This window comes from Antedon bifida, chromosome 7, assembly GCF_963402885.1.
Source record: "Antedon bifida chromosome 7, ecAntBifi1.1, whole genome shotgun sequence".
Taxonomy (NCBI): domain Eukaryota; kingdom Metazoa; phylum Echinodermata; class Crinoidea; order Comatulida; family Antedonidae; genus Antedon; species Antedon bifida.
The window spans coordinates 5,688,071-5,703,603 of NC_136232.1; the positions used below are offsets into that span (position 1 = coordinate 5,688,071).

Below are 15,533 nucleotides of genomic sequence, written 5' to 3' on the forward strand. Positions count from 1 at the left end.
TACATAGTCCATTGGTATAAGACCCATCTTTTGCAGGGCAACAGTGGCCACTTCAACCTAGCATTCCTTGTGTACATAGTCCATTGGTATAAGACCCATCTTTTGCAGGGCTACAGTGGCAGCTTGGGCCTTTGCTTGCTTTTTATTTGAACTAGCTACGGTAGGTTGATATTCCTCATTATTTATGCGAACCTGTCGAGAAATAAAAACAAAAGTTAAAATAATGAATCCCAAAGGTATACACTTATTAGTTATCCATAAATTATGATTATTTCAAACTGACCTTAAAGACAAAATTCTTCTGATGAGATGGTCCGCTATCGTGAATAAGCTCAAAGTGCGGTGCACGCCATTTGCGTTTGTTGCAAATTTCCATTAAAGCAGATACTGGATGTTTGCTGGTTAAATCATGAGTCGTGACTCTAACAGCTGGGGGCTTTCCCCTACTAGCCTCTGATGCAGACACCAATCCTATGAAACAAACAGTATTATAATCATCTCATAAAAGCATTTAAAAACCGATGTGAACAATAATACTTTTGATCTAAAGCATAAATTTATTTATTATTATTAGTAAATAAACTTTAAAAAAAAACTTAAAACTGATCGACTCAAAATGAATGCTAATGCTATCACAATTTACCTTTTCTGTCGGACTTGATTTCAATGAGTAACGGTTCTTTGCTGCCCTCTTTGTTCTTCCCCAGACCTTCCCCCTGCCGCCACCCCATACGTTGCAACATCATCATCCCAATGCCACTTTGAACCGGCATAGATTTCAAAAACATGTCCTGGGGACAAATCAATAATGTAGTCTACTAATATATGTTTTGGGAGATGAAAATATTTAACACAAAAAAAATCAAAACATTGTTTATATTTAAATTAAAAGAGTCATATTTAATCTTTCATATATAACAAAAAAAACAAAACAAAAAAGCAGATAAAAACATTATTACAAACCACTTTCTTCACATTTTTTTTGTAATGATTGTGATGGAGTAGTTAAAAAAGTGTTACAAATTCGGTATTCTGTAAAATAATACTCCTACTGTAGTGTTTGAAAACCCTAACATCAACAACCAACCATACTAGATATGGCGAACAAATGATTAAATCTAAATTACCCTTAAATGTTTCACATTTTTTTTGCTTTGATGATAAACAGATAAAGTAAAGATGACCGATAATTAAATTACATTATACGTTTAAAAAATTATTTTAATTCTTAAATTTCTATTGTAGAGTCCTATGATTTTAGAACGAATAAGACCTAATACAGTACATCAATGGGCTGACGACATCAAAACTTAAATAAATAGTGATGATGTAAGAAAAAAACAAAACCTATAATTCTATGTGGAAGTAAATACCAGTGAAAAAAGAGTCAGCTTTAAGAATGTGTGAAGAGTGCTATCGTCACATGATGAACAAAACGTCCCGCATATCAGGGAACGTCCCGCATATCGGGAAACGTCCCACATATCGGGGAACGTCCCGCATATCGGGGAACGTCTCGTTACACAGCAGGTTCCTATACCTACCAACCAGCGCCATCAACCTCCATGGGGTGTGTGCCTTCCAAGTCGTAAAACGTGTTGTTGAAACTCCTGTATTAAATAAGTTTGCCAGTGTTTATCAGAGTGCAGCGGATCGACCCATCAGTGGAATGGTTGAGTCCATTAAATACATAATGTATTGTTGTTAACGGAAGCAACCATTCCACTAACAGGTCGATCTCAGAATCAAATGTAATGATGTCAAAATTTGAGTCAGATTTTTTTTTCTTTTGTTGATCTGACATTTTTAAGCAATTTCGCGTTGCATTAATATGATTCTCTGCCTCTGATATTATTTGCATATGAGCAATCTCCTAATAAAAAATAGAGGCACATTACTCATATGCTTGGCTAAATATTTACATGCTTATGTACAATAAGCACTATTATTATAACCAGGATTGATGAAATGATGTGGTTTTAAAATAATAGGTAGGTTTTCATTATGACCATATTTGTCTTCATATTATTAATTGCTCTAAAATAAACTGATCTTGTATATGTTTACAATGTGACTTTAGTGAAAATCATTTGTAATTGAACAAATTCATTCCTCCAAAAAATACAAATACATTCAACTCTCCCTATACCAGACATGGCCTAATATGTCTGGTTTTCAAAATGTGTTTTTAATGGTAAAAAAAGAATTTGGAGAGTTTCTGGTTTTTAGAAAGTCCGGTATTTGGAGAGTTGATTCTACAATATTGAAAATAGTACTGTATACATTAGCCAAAAAACCACTGCCGAAAATATTTAAAAAAGGTGGAAGATTGGCTATTTCTTTACAGCATAAAAAGCTATTGTTAAACCTAATCTACACGTTGTCTTTTTTCCATTTGTTCATTGACAACAAAAACTGATTGAATACTACAGGGGGAAAATGCTTGAATTACAGTCAGATGAAATTTTGTGTTCAGATTTTAATTCTTATTTGAAGCACATGCACAAAACTGTCTCTGAAAATTCTGACGAACTGATAACTTTAGGAAAATTTAGGAAAAGTAGAAGTGTTTGGTTTTCTGGGTATCTGGTTATTTACTGGATTTTTTAATTTGAAAATGAAAGTTATTTGATTGTATTCCTTTCAACAAAACATTACATAAAAATACAATACAATGGAAGTGCTGAGGAGGGTCAAGGGTAGGAATTAAATTGGGTAGTACCACTATCACTGGAAATTGTGTGACCCTCTAGCTCTAAAGCTTCTAGTGTCCATGATTTTAAAAAATGTTTATTTCACAATATGTTAAACTACTGACTAAACTGATTTGGATCTATGAAGTACACAGCATGCATAAATGTGGTTTTAACTTACACGTTGACTGTAAAAAAAAAGTGAAAATACCTTTTTAGCCCAGGCTTGAGCCCTTGGATTTGAGTTAGCTAGCTCCTTGGGATTCAGTATCTGGACTCCTGTACTGCCTGTAAACTGGCCTGGCTTGTTTCCCACATTCACCCAACTCTGAATCTAAATATCAGTGAGAAAAATAACTGTTAGTACACACAGACATAAACAATTTATAATAGTAAAGTAAAGCTCTGTCTACACTACCAAACTAGTTATAGTGTGATGTGCCCAAATATGGTAGTGATATGATATCATCATGTCCATATATGTGCACATCACATTTTTTTGTCACATAAAGTTTGATAGTGTAGACAGGGCTTAAGTAAGATTCTTTAAATAAATCAAGTGGTTCTTATACACTATATTAGAACCATAACTTAAGGGGCCACTTTTCTGTGAAACAAATGACAGCCAATACAGTATGTTTTAACACTCACTACAGTCCAACCAACATCTATTAAGGGTACACTTTGTTGCGTCCTAAAGGTGTCCCTTTATTAGGCGATATATAGAAATATTATCTAGATAATATACATATTCTACTGCAAAGCATCTGTTTGTATTTACCCCTCTTTGAGCTTTGTGAAGTTGACCTAGGGCCTCAACATCAAGAGGGTTGGACTCCAAGGCCCTGGCTGCTTTCAGTCTTGCAGATACCATTGTAGCTATATCAACATCCTACAAAAGAAGAAAACATTATTGTTCATCATCATCATCATCATCGACTACTAGAAACGGAAAAATTCATCTACCTGTAGAGTGTGACAATGCTTTTATCACTGATCTCTACACTGAGTGCAAAAACAAACAAAACAAATTTTAAAAGATTTCTTTTTTAATGTTTACCGGCGTCTTTGTTTCCTCAAACACTCTATCCTTCGGATCTACTACTGGACCTGTAGGTGGTGCTGCAGTAACAGGTGGAACTGGCGTTGCGGTAACTGGTGTCAGGACACTAGTTGATGTTTGATTCGTAGGAAATGACAACTGCCCTCCTGCAGCCATTTTGGGAATTTCGGTAACAGCTGTTTCGGTAGTGGATGTGGCAACAGTTGTGGTGACAGTTGTGGTAGTCGGTGCCTTTGATACCGATTCAGTAGTAGCTGGTTTCTGGTATGGCACCCACGCACCATATGGTGAAACTTCTTCCTCTTTCTTGCGATGCTGGGATCCACTGGACACAGGGAACTGTATTCTGAGCTTGTCTTTGTCCATGTTTGGCGGTCTTTGAACAGCATTCTATAAACGATTAAACATATCATCAAGAATCATGAATAGAAAAAACACTAAAAACATTCATTTTGAAGTAGACATCAATAATGATTTGTGGAAATTTCACAGCAATTAAAAATATTTAATCTTCAACTATGATTAAATTCAATCAGGTTTTAGTGTAAAGTTTTGCATGTCAATATAAATTACTGTAATTATTTGAATCAGGGTTTTTTTTTAGGGGGGTTGTGTTTATTTGGTGGAGGCATTTATTTTTTTGGGTGTTATATGGTAGCATGTATAATCTAATAAATACCCATTAGATAAGAAAAACACAATTGATATTGAGAAGTGATAAAATGCAGTAAAATTGTATCAAAATGCTTGGTAAATTGTAGATCATTTCAATCAATTAATTCTAAATCGAAATGTGTTGTAATACAATATATAAAAGAGGCATTTATTCAAAGGGGGCATTTATTCTAAATGATGTTCTATAGGGGGATTTTATTCCATGGAGGAGTTTATTCAAATAAATATGGTATTAATAATATATCATCAAAATAAATGTTAAGCTCTAGTTCAACAAAAGCATACCTTGATATTTACGACAATACTCTGTATGTGGGGTTTTAGTTTAAATGGATGATTGATGAACGTGTTTGATTCTTCTTCATCTGAATCTACAGGTCTATTCACAGGTGACTCGTCATCGGAGTCAACGCCCTCGCCTCGCTTTTGAATTGCTTGGCAAACTGCCGTTAATTCATTTATTGTCTGTCCACCTAAATTGAAAAGGAAAAAAAAAATAAAGAGGAATCAGAAAAAAATATATACTGTAAATAATATGTGGTTCATGAATTTTTCAAGGTTTAAGAACACAAATAGCATGTATGAATGATTAAAGACAAAGTCAATGTTAATGTTAATTAACTACTAAAAAATAAAAGCTATGTGGGGATATGTAAACATATTTAAACACAATGTCTATATAAAGTTAAGATATGTAGATAGTTGTACTACATTACATGTCATAAAAGACAAAATTTGTCAAGGTGTGTTATGATAAACTAGACAATTATAGTACATACCAGCTCTTTGGCTTGCTTTATCTTCATTGGACAGCGGGGGTAGCGTCATGCCAGCTGGTAGCAAGCCTGCTTTCATCTGAGCATATGCGTTTGCTTTCGCGATTTCCAACAGCTTTGCTTTGTCTATACGTTCTGCTGGAGATCGCGAACGTGGTCGACGATCACTGTACATTCGACTTGTTTTCGTTTTGTACGAGCTTCTATTGCGTGAACGTGACCTCGAACGCCTTTGTCTTTCAGACGTATGTGACCTGCGGGGAGAACGTGATCTACGAGGAGAACGAGATCTATGTTTAGATCGTGATCGAGACCTTGATCTTCGGTGTTTTCTGCTTTTTGACCGTGATCGAGATCGTCGACTATCTTTATGTTTTTTATCGCTATCTCGGCTTTTCTTTTTGTGTTTCTCCGTTATCTCGCCTTCTTCATTTTCAGTCTTATCCCTCTTGCGCTTCTTTGACTTATGAGATTTCTTTTCTTCTTTGTCCTTCTCCTTCTTTTCTTGTGTCTCCTGTTTATCATCAGTAATGTTTTCACTTACCGACGGAGTTTCTTCTTTAATGTATTGCACCGTTTGATTAATGTCTGGTTCTTTTACGGAAGTCACCTCATCAGTGACTGGGTTCTCACTATTCTCGCTTTTAATTTGTGTGGCTGTTACTGTTTCTACTGATATTGCTACTTCAGTGTCCTTCTCAACTGGTACACACTGTTTTGATTCTGTCTTTTCCTCTGTTGTCATTTGTTCTTCTGTTAATCTGGCTTCAGCAACAATTTCTTTATTTTCATTTATAGAACTGGACTCTTCTAAATTCTGTATTTGTTTTTCCTCATCTTGATTATCAAGATTTTTAAAAGTACCAATTTTTTTGTCTATATCTTTCTCTACTTTTACAGAAATAATTTCGCTTGATACAGCAGTATCATCACTGGCAATTGTTACAATGGGTTTCTCAGGTTCCACATTGTCTTTTTTATCACTCAACTCTACTATTGTTTCATCTTTAATTTTATTTTTCTTCTTTTCATTTGTGTTTTTATCTTCTGATTTTACTTTATCTTTAGACTTATGTTTTGATTTTTTGTGTTTACCTTTTTTGTGTTTATGTTTATGCTTGTGCTTCTTTTTCTTTTTACTATCACTACTCCTTGATTGTTTTTCTTCTAGCTTTTCTTTCACTACCGTTTTATCTTGTTGAATTTCAACATCGCTTAAACTCGAAGCAGTTATCTCGCCTTCTTCAGGTACATCACGCCAAGGCAAAACCTGCTGGTTCTCCGTTGTTTCCTCTTCTGAAGATGATCCCGAGTTGTCAACCTCATCATCTGTTTTTGATTCGATCACCTGACTTGAAGTATGATCAGGAAGATCTTTACTAAATATTTTAATTTGTATTGGTTTTTTTTCTGAATTTTTTTCTTTTCCATTATTCTGCTTATTGGTTTCATCCTTATCATCATCAGCTGGAATGACATTGTTTTTCTCACAGTGTTTCATTTTCCTCATACTTTCCTTCATTTCTTTAGCAATTCTGTTTTGAATAATGGCACTAAACATGGACTTTTCCTTTCCATGTTGATTATTTGTTTCTTTTTTATCTATTGACATGGAATGATCTTTTGTTTTCAGGGTACTTGCACTGTAACCTTTCTCTTCATTGTCTGCAATTTCATTCTGTGGATTTCTGTAAAGAAAAATTTATCAATATTTAAATCACACAGTTAAATAAATGTTAATACTGATGAATTGTCAAAATACAACGAATTTTTGTATGAAAAATGGTATCATGTCTGTCCACATGGGTAGATAAATTTATTTTAGCTATAACAAGCCTAATACCTCTCTACTCTACCTTACTATTGCCTTTCTTTTTGCTGGGTCTGGCTCCACTACCTAGGCCTGACTTTATTTTTTGCTGGTTGCTGTGTCTGGCCCTACAGTTACACTAGGCTACTACAAATATTAATAGGCCTAGCTTAGCTAGCTATACTCCCCCAGGCCTAGCCTAGGCTAGTTTAGTTAGTAGTAGGAGTAGTACTAGTAGGCCTAGGCTAGCTAGGCCTACTCTAGATAGTTACTACCTTTGTTTTTCTTTTTCAATTGCCTGCATTTTTTGCAGTGCAAAATTCATCAGTGCATCTTGAACATTTGAGTCCATTTTCCCTGTTTTTTAATTAGAGGAACATGCCAAAAAGATGAGATTCTAGCCTATGCTAGACTGCATACTCGAACTACATTTACATTTACACAGAGCCATATATATGGCTCTGCATTTACAAAAACCAAAAGCGCCCTCAATTGCCTCAACTTCGCAGCATGCATGCATGTGTTCACAAGGAGAAGAGAACACAGCATGTGCACACCGCTCTTTCACACACAGAGTACTGTGTTGGTAGTGGTAGACCTGAAAAGATAACAATTATTATTTTAAAGGTACTTTCAGCAATTTTATTCTGTAGCTAGCCCTACGATAATAATGGCCAGTATCTATGAATGGTCACAGTGGCAATTGATTTAGTGAAGGCTAAGCCTTTTATTACAGTTGATTGGTTAGTCAAAAAAAGCTAGCCTAGGCTAGGCCAGGCTAGTTAGGATAGGCCTAGTTATTAAGCCGGCATAGCTAGCTAGGCCGTGCCAACAGGGGAGGCTACTACTCTAGCTAGGCTCAGGCTGTACGTATGTAGTGGTGTACTACGAACGAGGCCTAGGATGATTGGTAGGAGGAGGCCAAAACTAGATCGTTGTAGTACAGTAGTTCGGTGTCAAACAAGCCTTATTTCCAAAAATGTTCCATTTCACAACTGTCGAAAATAAGTGGAGTTAATAAATTTTGACATTTAAAGATGTATTGTCCCTTGAAACACAAAAAAATGAAGGTAAAAATATTCTAAATTTAAATTGGCCATATCAAAGTAATATTAAAGTTATTCACTTTAAGTCGAAAATTCGAGCCAAAAACAACAAGTATACGTAATTAACAGGTAAATTAGTTTGATTACATTTCGTCTGGAAAATCGTCGCGAGCGAAAGTAAACAAAGATTTTAAACCATGAGTACGCATTATGCATATGCTAATTAGGATTGTTTACAACTCGTCACAGTTGAGAAGGTATTTTCACACAGATCGTGAGGAAGTTTTATGATTATGCATACAGAGTAGCCAAGCAAGCACATTTCATTATGGGATATGTTTTGATCGAAAACTTTGACTGGAAGTCAAAGTTATTTTTTTAACAAAAAAACGTCTGTATTTCAGTTAAATGATTTTTTTTTGGACAAATATTTGGTGATAGTTAATAACTATTATGATACTTTAAAATGACCCACCTTTTTTCGAAATCTTTTATTTTTTATTTTTTTGGAATTAGTCAAAGGGACAATACATCTTTAATTTTCAACAGCAGTTTTTATAACCTGGTCCTGGTGGAGCTACCCTAACCAGGGAGATATCATTTTATACCTCCCTGCTTTAACACACAATATATAAATAAGGCTATAAATGTAAACCTTATTTTCATGTTTTTTTTTCAGGATTTCTACATGAAGTAGTAAAGAGAAAACCTAATTAATTGGGAACAGGGAAATGCGATCATGGCAACCACTAATAATGGAATGCCTGGTTCCAACCAGGTGACACACTATGAGGGCATAGAAAAACTCTTTGAAATTTGGTTCAAAGAGAGTGGAGATGGTGACTTGAGAACTGTACCGAGGTATTTGGCCAAAGAAAGAGTCAGTAATAAGGTTTATCGCAAATAGCTTGATTTTGCGAGGAACGTCATTGCACAGTGCATGATGGGAAGGGTTTGGGAGCAAACATCATGACGCGTACATACAAACAACAAATCACGTACGTACAGTTGTATTGTTGAATTCCTGATCTGCTATAGTATTATACATGTTCTTATAAATGGTTTTATTTATATTTCCAGATTTGTGTGGGAAGACATGCTAAAGCTTGTTAATGCTGAAATCATTAGTGAAATGCATGATGATTCCCAGTGTGCTTATATTCTCAGGTAATAGGCATACATTTATAATATATTATTATACCTTGATGGCAATATAAAAGAATACTTAATTTTAATAGGATGGACACTATGCTACAGTGGTTTATAAAAAAGAGCTTAATAATCCTATAGTTATCCATCGAAGGTCAATGTGTCTTGTTTATTTGAAATCTCTTTGATATATATATGTTAGTATAAATACTGTGCAGTATATATTATAGTTTTCAATTGTATACATTTAGATCAATTGGTATAACTTACAGGTACTGTAGTAGTATATACAGTAGGCATCTGTTTCTATTATTAATTTACCCCACTCATGAATTAATGATTTAAATATTTCAGCTACTCCTTGTTAATTACTAATCAATATTTTTCAATTTTAAACATTTATTCTTTTTATTGTAAAAAATTAAAATGGAGTTGACAATGAATGAATAGAATAAGTAATAAACAATTGAAAACAAAAAACCCCAAAAAAAAAAAATTAAAGTGGTACGAGCCTGTGAAAAAAGAAAGAATATTGTACAAATTTATTTACTTTATTATTTTTTATTTAAATTATACAGATTTATTGGTTCTTGTGGAAATTCACAATCGCTCACATAAAAATACAATAACATACAAACTATATATAAGTGATATAAATATTTTATTTTTTCTTTAGTGAAAGTAGCATGTTTGTAGCTAAACGACGCTTTATTCTGAAGACTTGTGGTACAACTACCCTTCTTAACTGCATTGATACATTGCTAAGGATAGCCAAGAAACATTGCAGTTTTACCGTAGTTGAGGTATATTCTCTCACTGTTACATGATACTTTATAATTGAAGAAGATAATAGAACTCATGAATGATTTAAATTTTTTGTCTAAAGTAGTTTTTATTTAGATTTTAACCAGCCTGTTAGTGGCGATGATTCGCTGTTGATCTGGAATGAAATAAAGAATTATATTCGTAAAAATAAAATAATTTCTAAATAAATTTCTAGATAAGAAAAAAAGGTCCATTAAAGCATGTGTGTTTTCCTAAAGATTTCTAAATCCTGTTTTCTATGGTAGAGAAGGTATTGTAGAATAATAAATTTATGTTTTTTGCTTCTAATTTTATTCACCCACAGGACGTGTTCTACTCCAGAAAAAACTTCATTCGACCTGAACTTCAGGCTTCAACCTACCAGAAGTTTGAAGATGAGGTCAAAATACTAGAAAGCCACTTTCCAGGTATTATATTATTAGGATACAACACATATTCTTATTCATTTTTCGATTGGGAATAGAAAACGTATTACTTTACTAATGGGTGGCAATTGTGCACATACATACAAGACATTCTACAATCTTTTGAAATTTTTGTTTTTGTCACTGATTTGTCAACTGGATTTGAACCCAAGACATTGGGGTTGGTAGACCACAAATAATAATGCCGGCTCATTATTTTTCAGATGGTGCGGCTTATGTTCTTGGTAGACTGAATGGCGACTGCTGGTATAAATATGTTTTATATTTAAAACAAGATACATAAATAGGGTGTAAAAAAGTGTCCTTAGTCACTACCTTCTATAGAGCGATTAAGGATAGTATATAATATTGTCCGTATTTTGCCATGGACCTAGAAACTTTACTTATTATAATGGTTCATTCATTTACACAAGGCAATCTAACTCTAAAGATCAAGGGGTTTATCTGTGGCTGCTTTATGATCAGTTAACGGACACTGCGCGCCACATATTACATATACATAGTACAATACTGTTGGAATTTGTCTGTTACTAGTTCCTATCTTTGCAAAGCAAGCTCACTGTCCTGTTAGATTGCCTTGATCTAAATGACCCTCAACCCTATTTTTTAGCCCAAACAATCACCGGAACATTAATGTTGGCAAATTTGTCTGGGTAGCAAATAAACTACATTTTTTGTGTTCATAGGTACCTTTTTACTCTGCCTGTTGAAGACAACATGAAAGCAGATCAAACTCTAGAGATATCCTTTTTCGTATTTAACTACTTCAAATAATTAATTCATACAATACCACATGTCACTGGGTAAGCAATTGTAATACTGTATAAGTAAATGCAAGATTGTTACTTGTATTAAATTGATGGTATTTATATAAAATAATTTAAATGTATTTAATTATTATGGTAGGGCGTAATTCATTGATTGACAAAACAATTTTCTTAACATTCCAATCTACGTCCTTATGACTGACCTTGATGAGGATGTGATGGCGCTCTTTCACAAGACAAACAAGACCGCAACAGAGGTCACAAAGGTTAGTTTTATTGGAACTTTTAAATGATCCTGAAATAGCATTCATCATACTTTAAATATGACCAGAATAGTACCAGAGTATGATTAGCCTTTAGGGCACAAAATGATGTGAAATCTGGGCATTATAGTACACTTCAAATTTTTAAACTCTTTACAAGAATACTTATTTAATATCTAATCCTATTATTTTGCAGGTATCCGGTATATCTGATCTGTTACCAGGTTGCAGTATTGATGCTACATTGTTCGATCCGTGTGGCTACTCAATGAATGGTCTATTAGGAAATGTAAGAAACAAATTACTTAAGGACTTTTTACCTAAAATATTATTGGTAGAGTTACCAACTGATTCCATTAGCAAAAAATATTAATATAAATATATATATATTATGTACGTTTCTGCAATAATAAATACACAAAAATTGTAAATATAATAATAAAAGTGAAATATTCTTTGATTAGGAGGAATATGTGACAATCCACATCACACCAGAGAAGGATTGGTCATATGTTAGTTTTGAGACTAATGTTGAAATGGTAAGTAATATATGTACAGAGTGTAGCTACTATCTATGCCGTGGGGTTGTTATATCTGTTCACTGATGAAAACACTGCCACCTGGCAAATTCTCCCTTTCGATTGACAAGGGAGAGTGGGGTTGAAGTGGGAATATAACAACACAAATTAATACTTAGTTTTTAATGGCAATTTGTGATTTCCTTGAAAATGCATCATTTTTTTTTTACCAGCCATGTTACGATAATCTTGTAAGAAGCATTCTAGAAACGTTCAAGCCTGGAAAATTTGTGATGACTGTATTTGTCAACAAGGTATGTAACAGTAACACACTCAGGATCCCATAGGTTAAAGATAGGACATGCAGCATATAGGATATTGGTTTAAAGCTCTGTCTACACTATCAAACATTATGTGATGTGCCCATATATGGACACAATGATGTCATATCACTATGTAACAGCACACTCCGGATCCCATAGGTTAAAGATAGGACATGCAGCATATAGGATATTGGTTTAAAGCTCTGTCTATACTACTGTATCAAACTTTATGTGATGTGCCCATATATGGACACAATGATGTCATATCACTACCATATTTGGGCACGTCACACTTTTGTCAAATTAGTTTGATAGTGTAGACAGAGCTTAATTAAACTTGCTTCATTTCACAATATTTAGGCCCTGGGTCACTGGATCCTACTACAGTACTACTATGCAAGTAATGAGTGCTAAGCAAGTTTTAATATAAAATTACAGTACATTTTAAAGAATATTCTATCTCTTTTCTAGGTAGCAAAATGTGTCTCTTCATACCACGCACTGCGAGAATCATTCCACGATGGGTATATCCGTCAGGATCGACAATTTTCACAGTTCAAATCCTACGACCTGACCTTCGGAAATTACGTTAAAGAAAAATCATTTGGTGTTCAAAGATCAAGCCCGTAGCCAGGGGGGTTCGAGATTTTTCACTTCTGTCTTTGATGATTCTTTTCTTTTCCCCGAAAAATGTCAACCATTTTGGTTACTAAAATACAGTGGAAAAACATGTGCTGTCATCCTTTCAGCTGGAAGGATGACAGCCCTTTGTAAACACAGCCAATTGACAATCAAATAACCCTTTTTAGGCACAATATTAACTTTAAAATAATACTTTGTAACTTATTATCAATATTTTAAATAACTCCACATTTTCTGTCCGATTTTTTAGGCCTACCCTAGGAGCTAGGCTAGATTATAGCCCCTACTCTAGCTAGTTAGGCTAAGCATAGGCCTAAAATAGTAGACTAGCCCAGGCAGGTCAAGTAGACCTAGTTGGCCAATGACTCCAAGCCAAAGTTAGGCCATGACCTTATAATTTCTTGTTTTGTACGACTGTAGTACGTTTTGTACGACTGTTAGACTGTAAGATCTGCAGGCGCCCCACCCCTTTGGTGCGGTGTTGTACAGTATCAGGCATATTTTCTACCAAACAGATTGTGATATTTTCAATATAACACTAATTTCCAAGCATCTAACGCTCTATCTTTTCCAATTTTTCTTACCTCAGCCCCAACCATGGTGGGGCCAAGTTTCTTCCAACACATTTTTATTGTTAATTTTAATTAATTAATATACAACTAATATTTTATGTAAATTTAACTTGCTCTTTATCATTGACAAACATTCACTGCCTGTATAAGTAAGCCACTTATTGAACATATTCTAGTGATTTTTTAGTTTAAATTAATGAAATGGTCCATTATTCCACGCTACAGATGTGCCACAATGTCTTGTGAATTTTAATGTACTTTTTATCAAACGAGCTTCATATCAACACAGTGTTATTCTTCCCAGGGGAAATGTACTAATAACAGTAATTGTTTCTTCCAACACATTTTTATTGTTAATTTTAATTATGCAAATATTATATTGATTTGGTTTGCAGTATATTGTTTATTGATCATATTCTAGTGATTTTTTAGTTTAAATTAATGAAATGGTCCATTATTCCACGCTACAGATGTGCCACAATGTCTTGTGAATTTTAATGTACTTTTTATCAACCGAGCTTCATATCAACACAGTATTATTCTTCCCAGGGGAAATGTATTAATAACAGTAATTGTTTCTTCCAACACATTTTTATTGTTAATTTTAATTAATTAATATACAACTAATATTTTATGTAAATTTAGCTTGCTCTTTATCATTGACAAACATTCACTGCCTGTATAAGTAAGCCACTTAATTATATCTTAATAATTATTACTATACTTTGTTTTGAATTAAATATTTAAAATCAATTTCTTTTTAATATGTTATGTAAAAAAATTCAAAGAAGATCTATGAATTATAGAAAGTGACCGTGTGATATACCAAGGCTGAGCTCCGGAGACCAAAGGGTTTATCTGTGTCTGCGACACGATCAGTTCCATGCCCCCTAACAGACACCGCGCGCGGCGGAGAATATGTAATAGTAGTACAGTACTATTTGTCGCAGCCAGACATAAGATTAAAGGATTGCTACGAGTTCATATCTTGGTAAGGCAAGCTCATTGTCCTGTTGTTAAATTGCCTTGGATATACTACTCCTTAAACATCAATCAGAAAAGCCAAAACTAACAACATAAAACTACAATTCAGAAAAGACTATTTGTCGACTACACTGCGAAAGAGCTTGTAACCAGTTATACTGCAAAGAAGAAAAAACAGACAACTCTGAGTTTATTGAAAACATGACAAACCTGGAGCATGATATAAGGTCAGCAGACAAAGAACAAAACATGAGAGTTTGTCGGCCAAAACGAGAGTTTTGGCAGGTAAGCCCGTTATTAGATAGCTTGGTACTGTGGAAACTAACAACATATGTTTTATGTAAAAGGGTCCTGCAAAAACAGAATTGTAAACTTGTTTATGCAGGATCCTTGCCATCAATTATATACTGTAATTGTAAAATTATAATCGATGAGTAAATAAATGTGAATGAATGACAATGAAAAGACTGGACTTTATAATTGCTGTACTATTACAATACACTAATACTGCACCAGGAAGCGTGAATCACCTGAAAACTATTTAACGAAAATACAGCTAATAACAACCTAGCACCGAAGAGAAACAAAACACATCTATAAACTTGGATACGTATGACAATTGCCTATTCACAGTCTCACCAACGAGTTTTATGAATTAAAACGTTTTGTAAACTTCGGTTTGTAAACAAAACTGTAAGCCAATCAGAAGACGAGGATTCACTCGTTGGCACTTTACTATCCAATCACAGACGTGTAAAAACGCCTACTTGGTTTGTTGATGTTAAGCTCTTTGAAAGCCATATCCTAATCTAAATTGTTTTGATCTTGCCGATAAATACGATTGACAAATTTATAGAAAGATAAGTTAGTAACAGGTAGTCGCTATAAAAACTCTCCTTGTGATGAACTGCGAGATAATCGTGCTACTGACCACCGGTGTACTGACCATTTGACCGGCAAACTACGGACAACTTGTTCTAACATATATGATAGAACCTTCAA

The 15,533-nt window shown here is 34.1% G+C and overlaps 2 protein-coding genes across 4 annotated transcripts; one reads left to right on the forward strand and one right to left on the reverse strand.

The window, feature by feature from the left end:
• Nucleotides 1–55: 55 nt before the first annotated feature.
• On the reverse strand, nucleotides 56–7,465 carry LOC144849117 (uncharacterized). 2 transcript variants are annotated; one of them, XM_078706118.1, is made up of 9 exons: nucleotides 7,293–7,465; nucleotides 5,211–6,895; nucleotides 4,717–4,904; nucleotides 3,754–4,146; nucleotides 3,475–3,585; nucleotides 2,905–3,027; nucleotides 644–791; nucleotides 284–471; nucleotides 56–192 (listed from the first exon to the last, which is right to left on the reverse strand). In XM_078706118.1, exons 1-9 carry the CDS (start codon nucleotides 7,367–7,369, stop codon nucleotides 58–60), a joined length of 3,048 nt encoding a protein of 1,015 aa, XP_078562244.1. In that variant the 5' UTR covers nucleotides 7,370–7,465; the 3' UTR covers nucleotides 56–57. The 2 variants fall into 2 exon arrangements, with proteins under 2 accessions (XP_078562244.1, XP_078562245.1); XM_078706119.1 differs by lacking the exons at nucleotides 56–192; nucleotides 284–471 and adding an exon at nucleotides 1,545–1,610 and having other exon boundaries at nucleotides 695–791.
• An 87-nt stretch (nucleotides 7,466–7,552) lies between these two features.
• Nucleotides 7,553–14,980, forward strand: LOC144847366 (S-adenosylmethionine decarboxylase proenzyme-like). 2 transcript variants are annotated; one of them, XM_078703666.1, is made up of 12 exons: nucleotides 7,553–7,644; nucleotides 8,743–8,924; nucleotides 9,144–9,230; nucleotides 9,889–10,015; nucleotides 10,342–10,444; nucleotides 10,666–10,708; nucleotides 11,149–11,203; nucleotides 11,418–11,495; nucleotides 11,689–11,781; nucleotides 11,957–12,031; nucleotides 12,244–12,324; nucleotides 12,805–14,980. In XM_078703666.1, exons 2-12 carry the CDS (start codon nucleotides 8,803–8,805, stop codon nucleotides 12,961–12,963), a joined length of 1,023 nt encoding a protein of 340 aa, XP_078559792.1. In that variant the 5' UTR covers nucleotides 7,553–7,644; nucleotides 8,743–8,802; the 3' UTR covers nucleotides 12,964–14,980. The 2 variants fall into 2 exon arrangements, with proteins under 2 accessions (XP_078559792.1, XP_078559791.1); XM_078703665.1 differs by lacking the exon at nucleotides 7,553–7,644 and having other exon boundaries at nucleotides 8,737–8,924.
• Nucleotides 14,981–15,533: the final 553 nt, after the last annotated feature.

Coding starts and splice junctions, on each gene's coding strand:
- LOC144849117 (XM_078706118.1), bottom strand. CDS start 7,369: ATGGACTCAAATGTTCAAGATGCACTGATGAATTTTGCACTGCAAAAA. Junction 4,905..5,210: donor TAAAGCAAGCCAAAGAGCTG/GTATGTACTATA, acceptor TTTTCAATTTAG/GTGGACAGACAATAAATGAA. Junction 3,586..3,753: donor TTGAGGAAACAAAGACGCCG/GTAAACATTAAA, acceptor CTTCTTTTGTAG/GATGTTGATATAGCTACAAT.
- LOC144847366 (XM_078703666.1), top strand. CDS start 8,803: ATGGCAACCACTAATAATGGAATGCCTGGTTCCAACCAGGTGACACAC. Junction 11,782..11,956: donor TGAATGGTCTATTAGGAAAT/GTAAGAAACAAA, acceptor TTCTTTGATTAG/GAGGAATATGTGACAATCCA. Junction 12,032..12,243: donor TTGAGACTAATGTTGAAATG/GTAAGTAATATA, acceptor TTTTTTTACCAG/CCATGTTACGATAATCTTGT.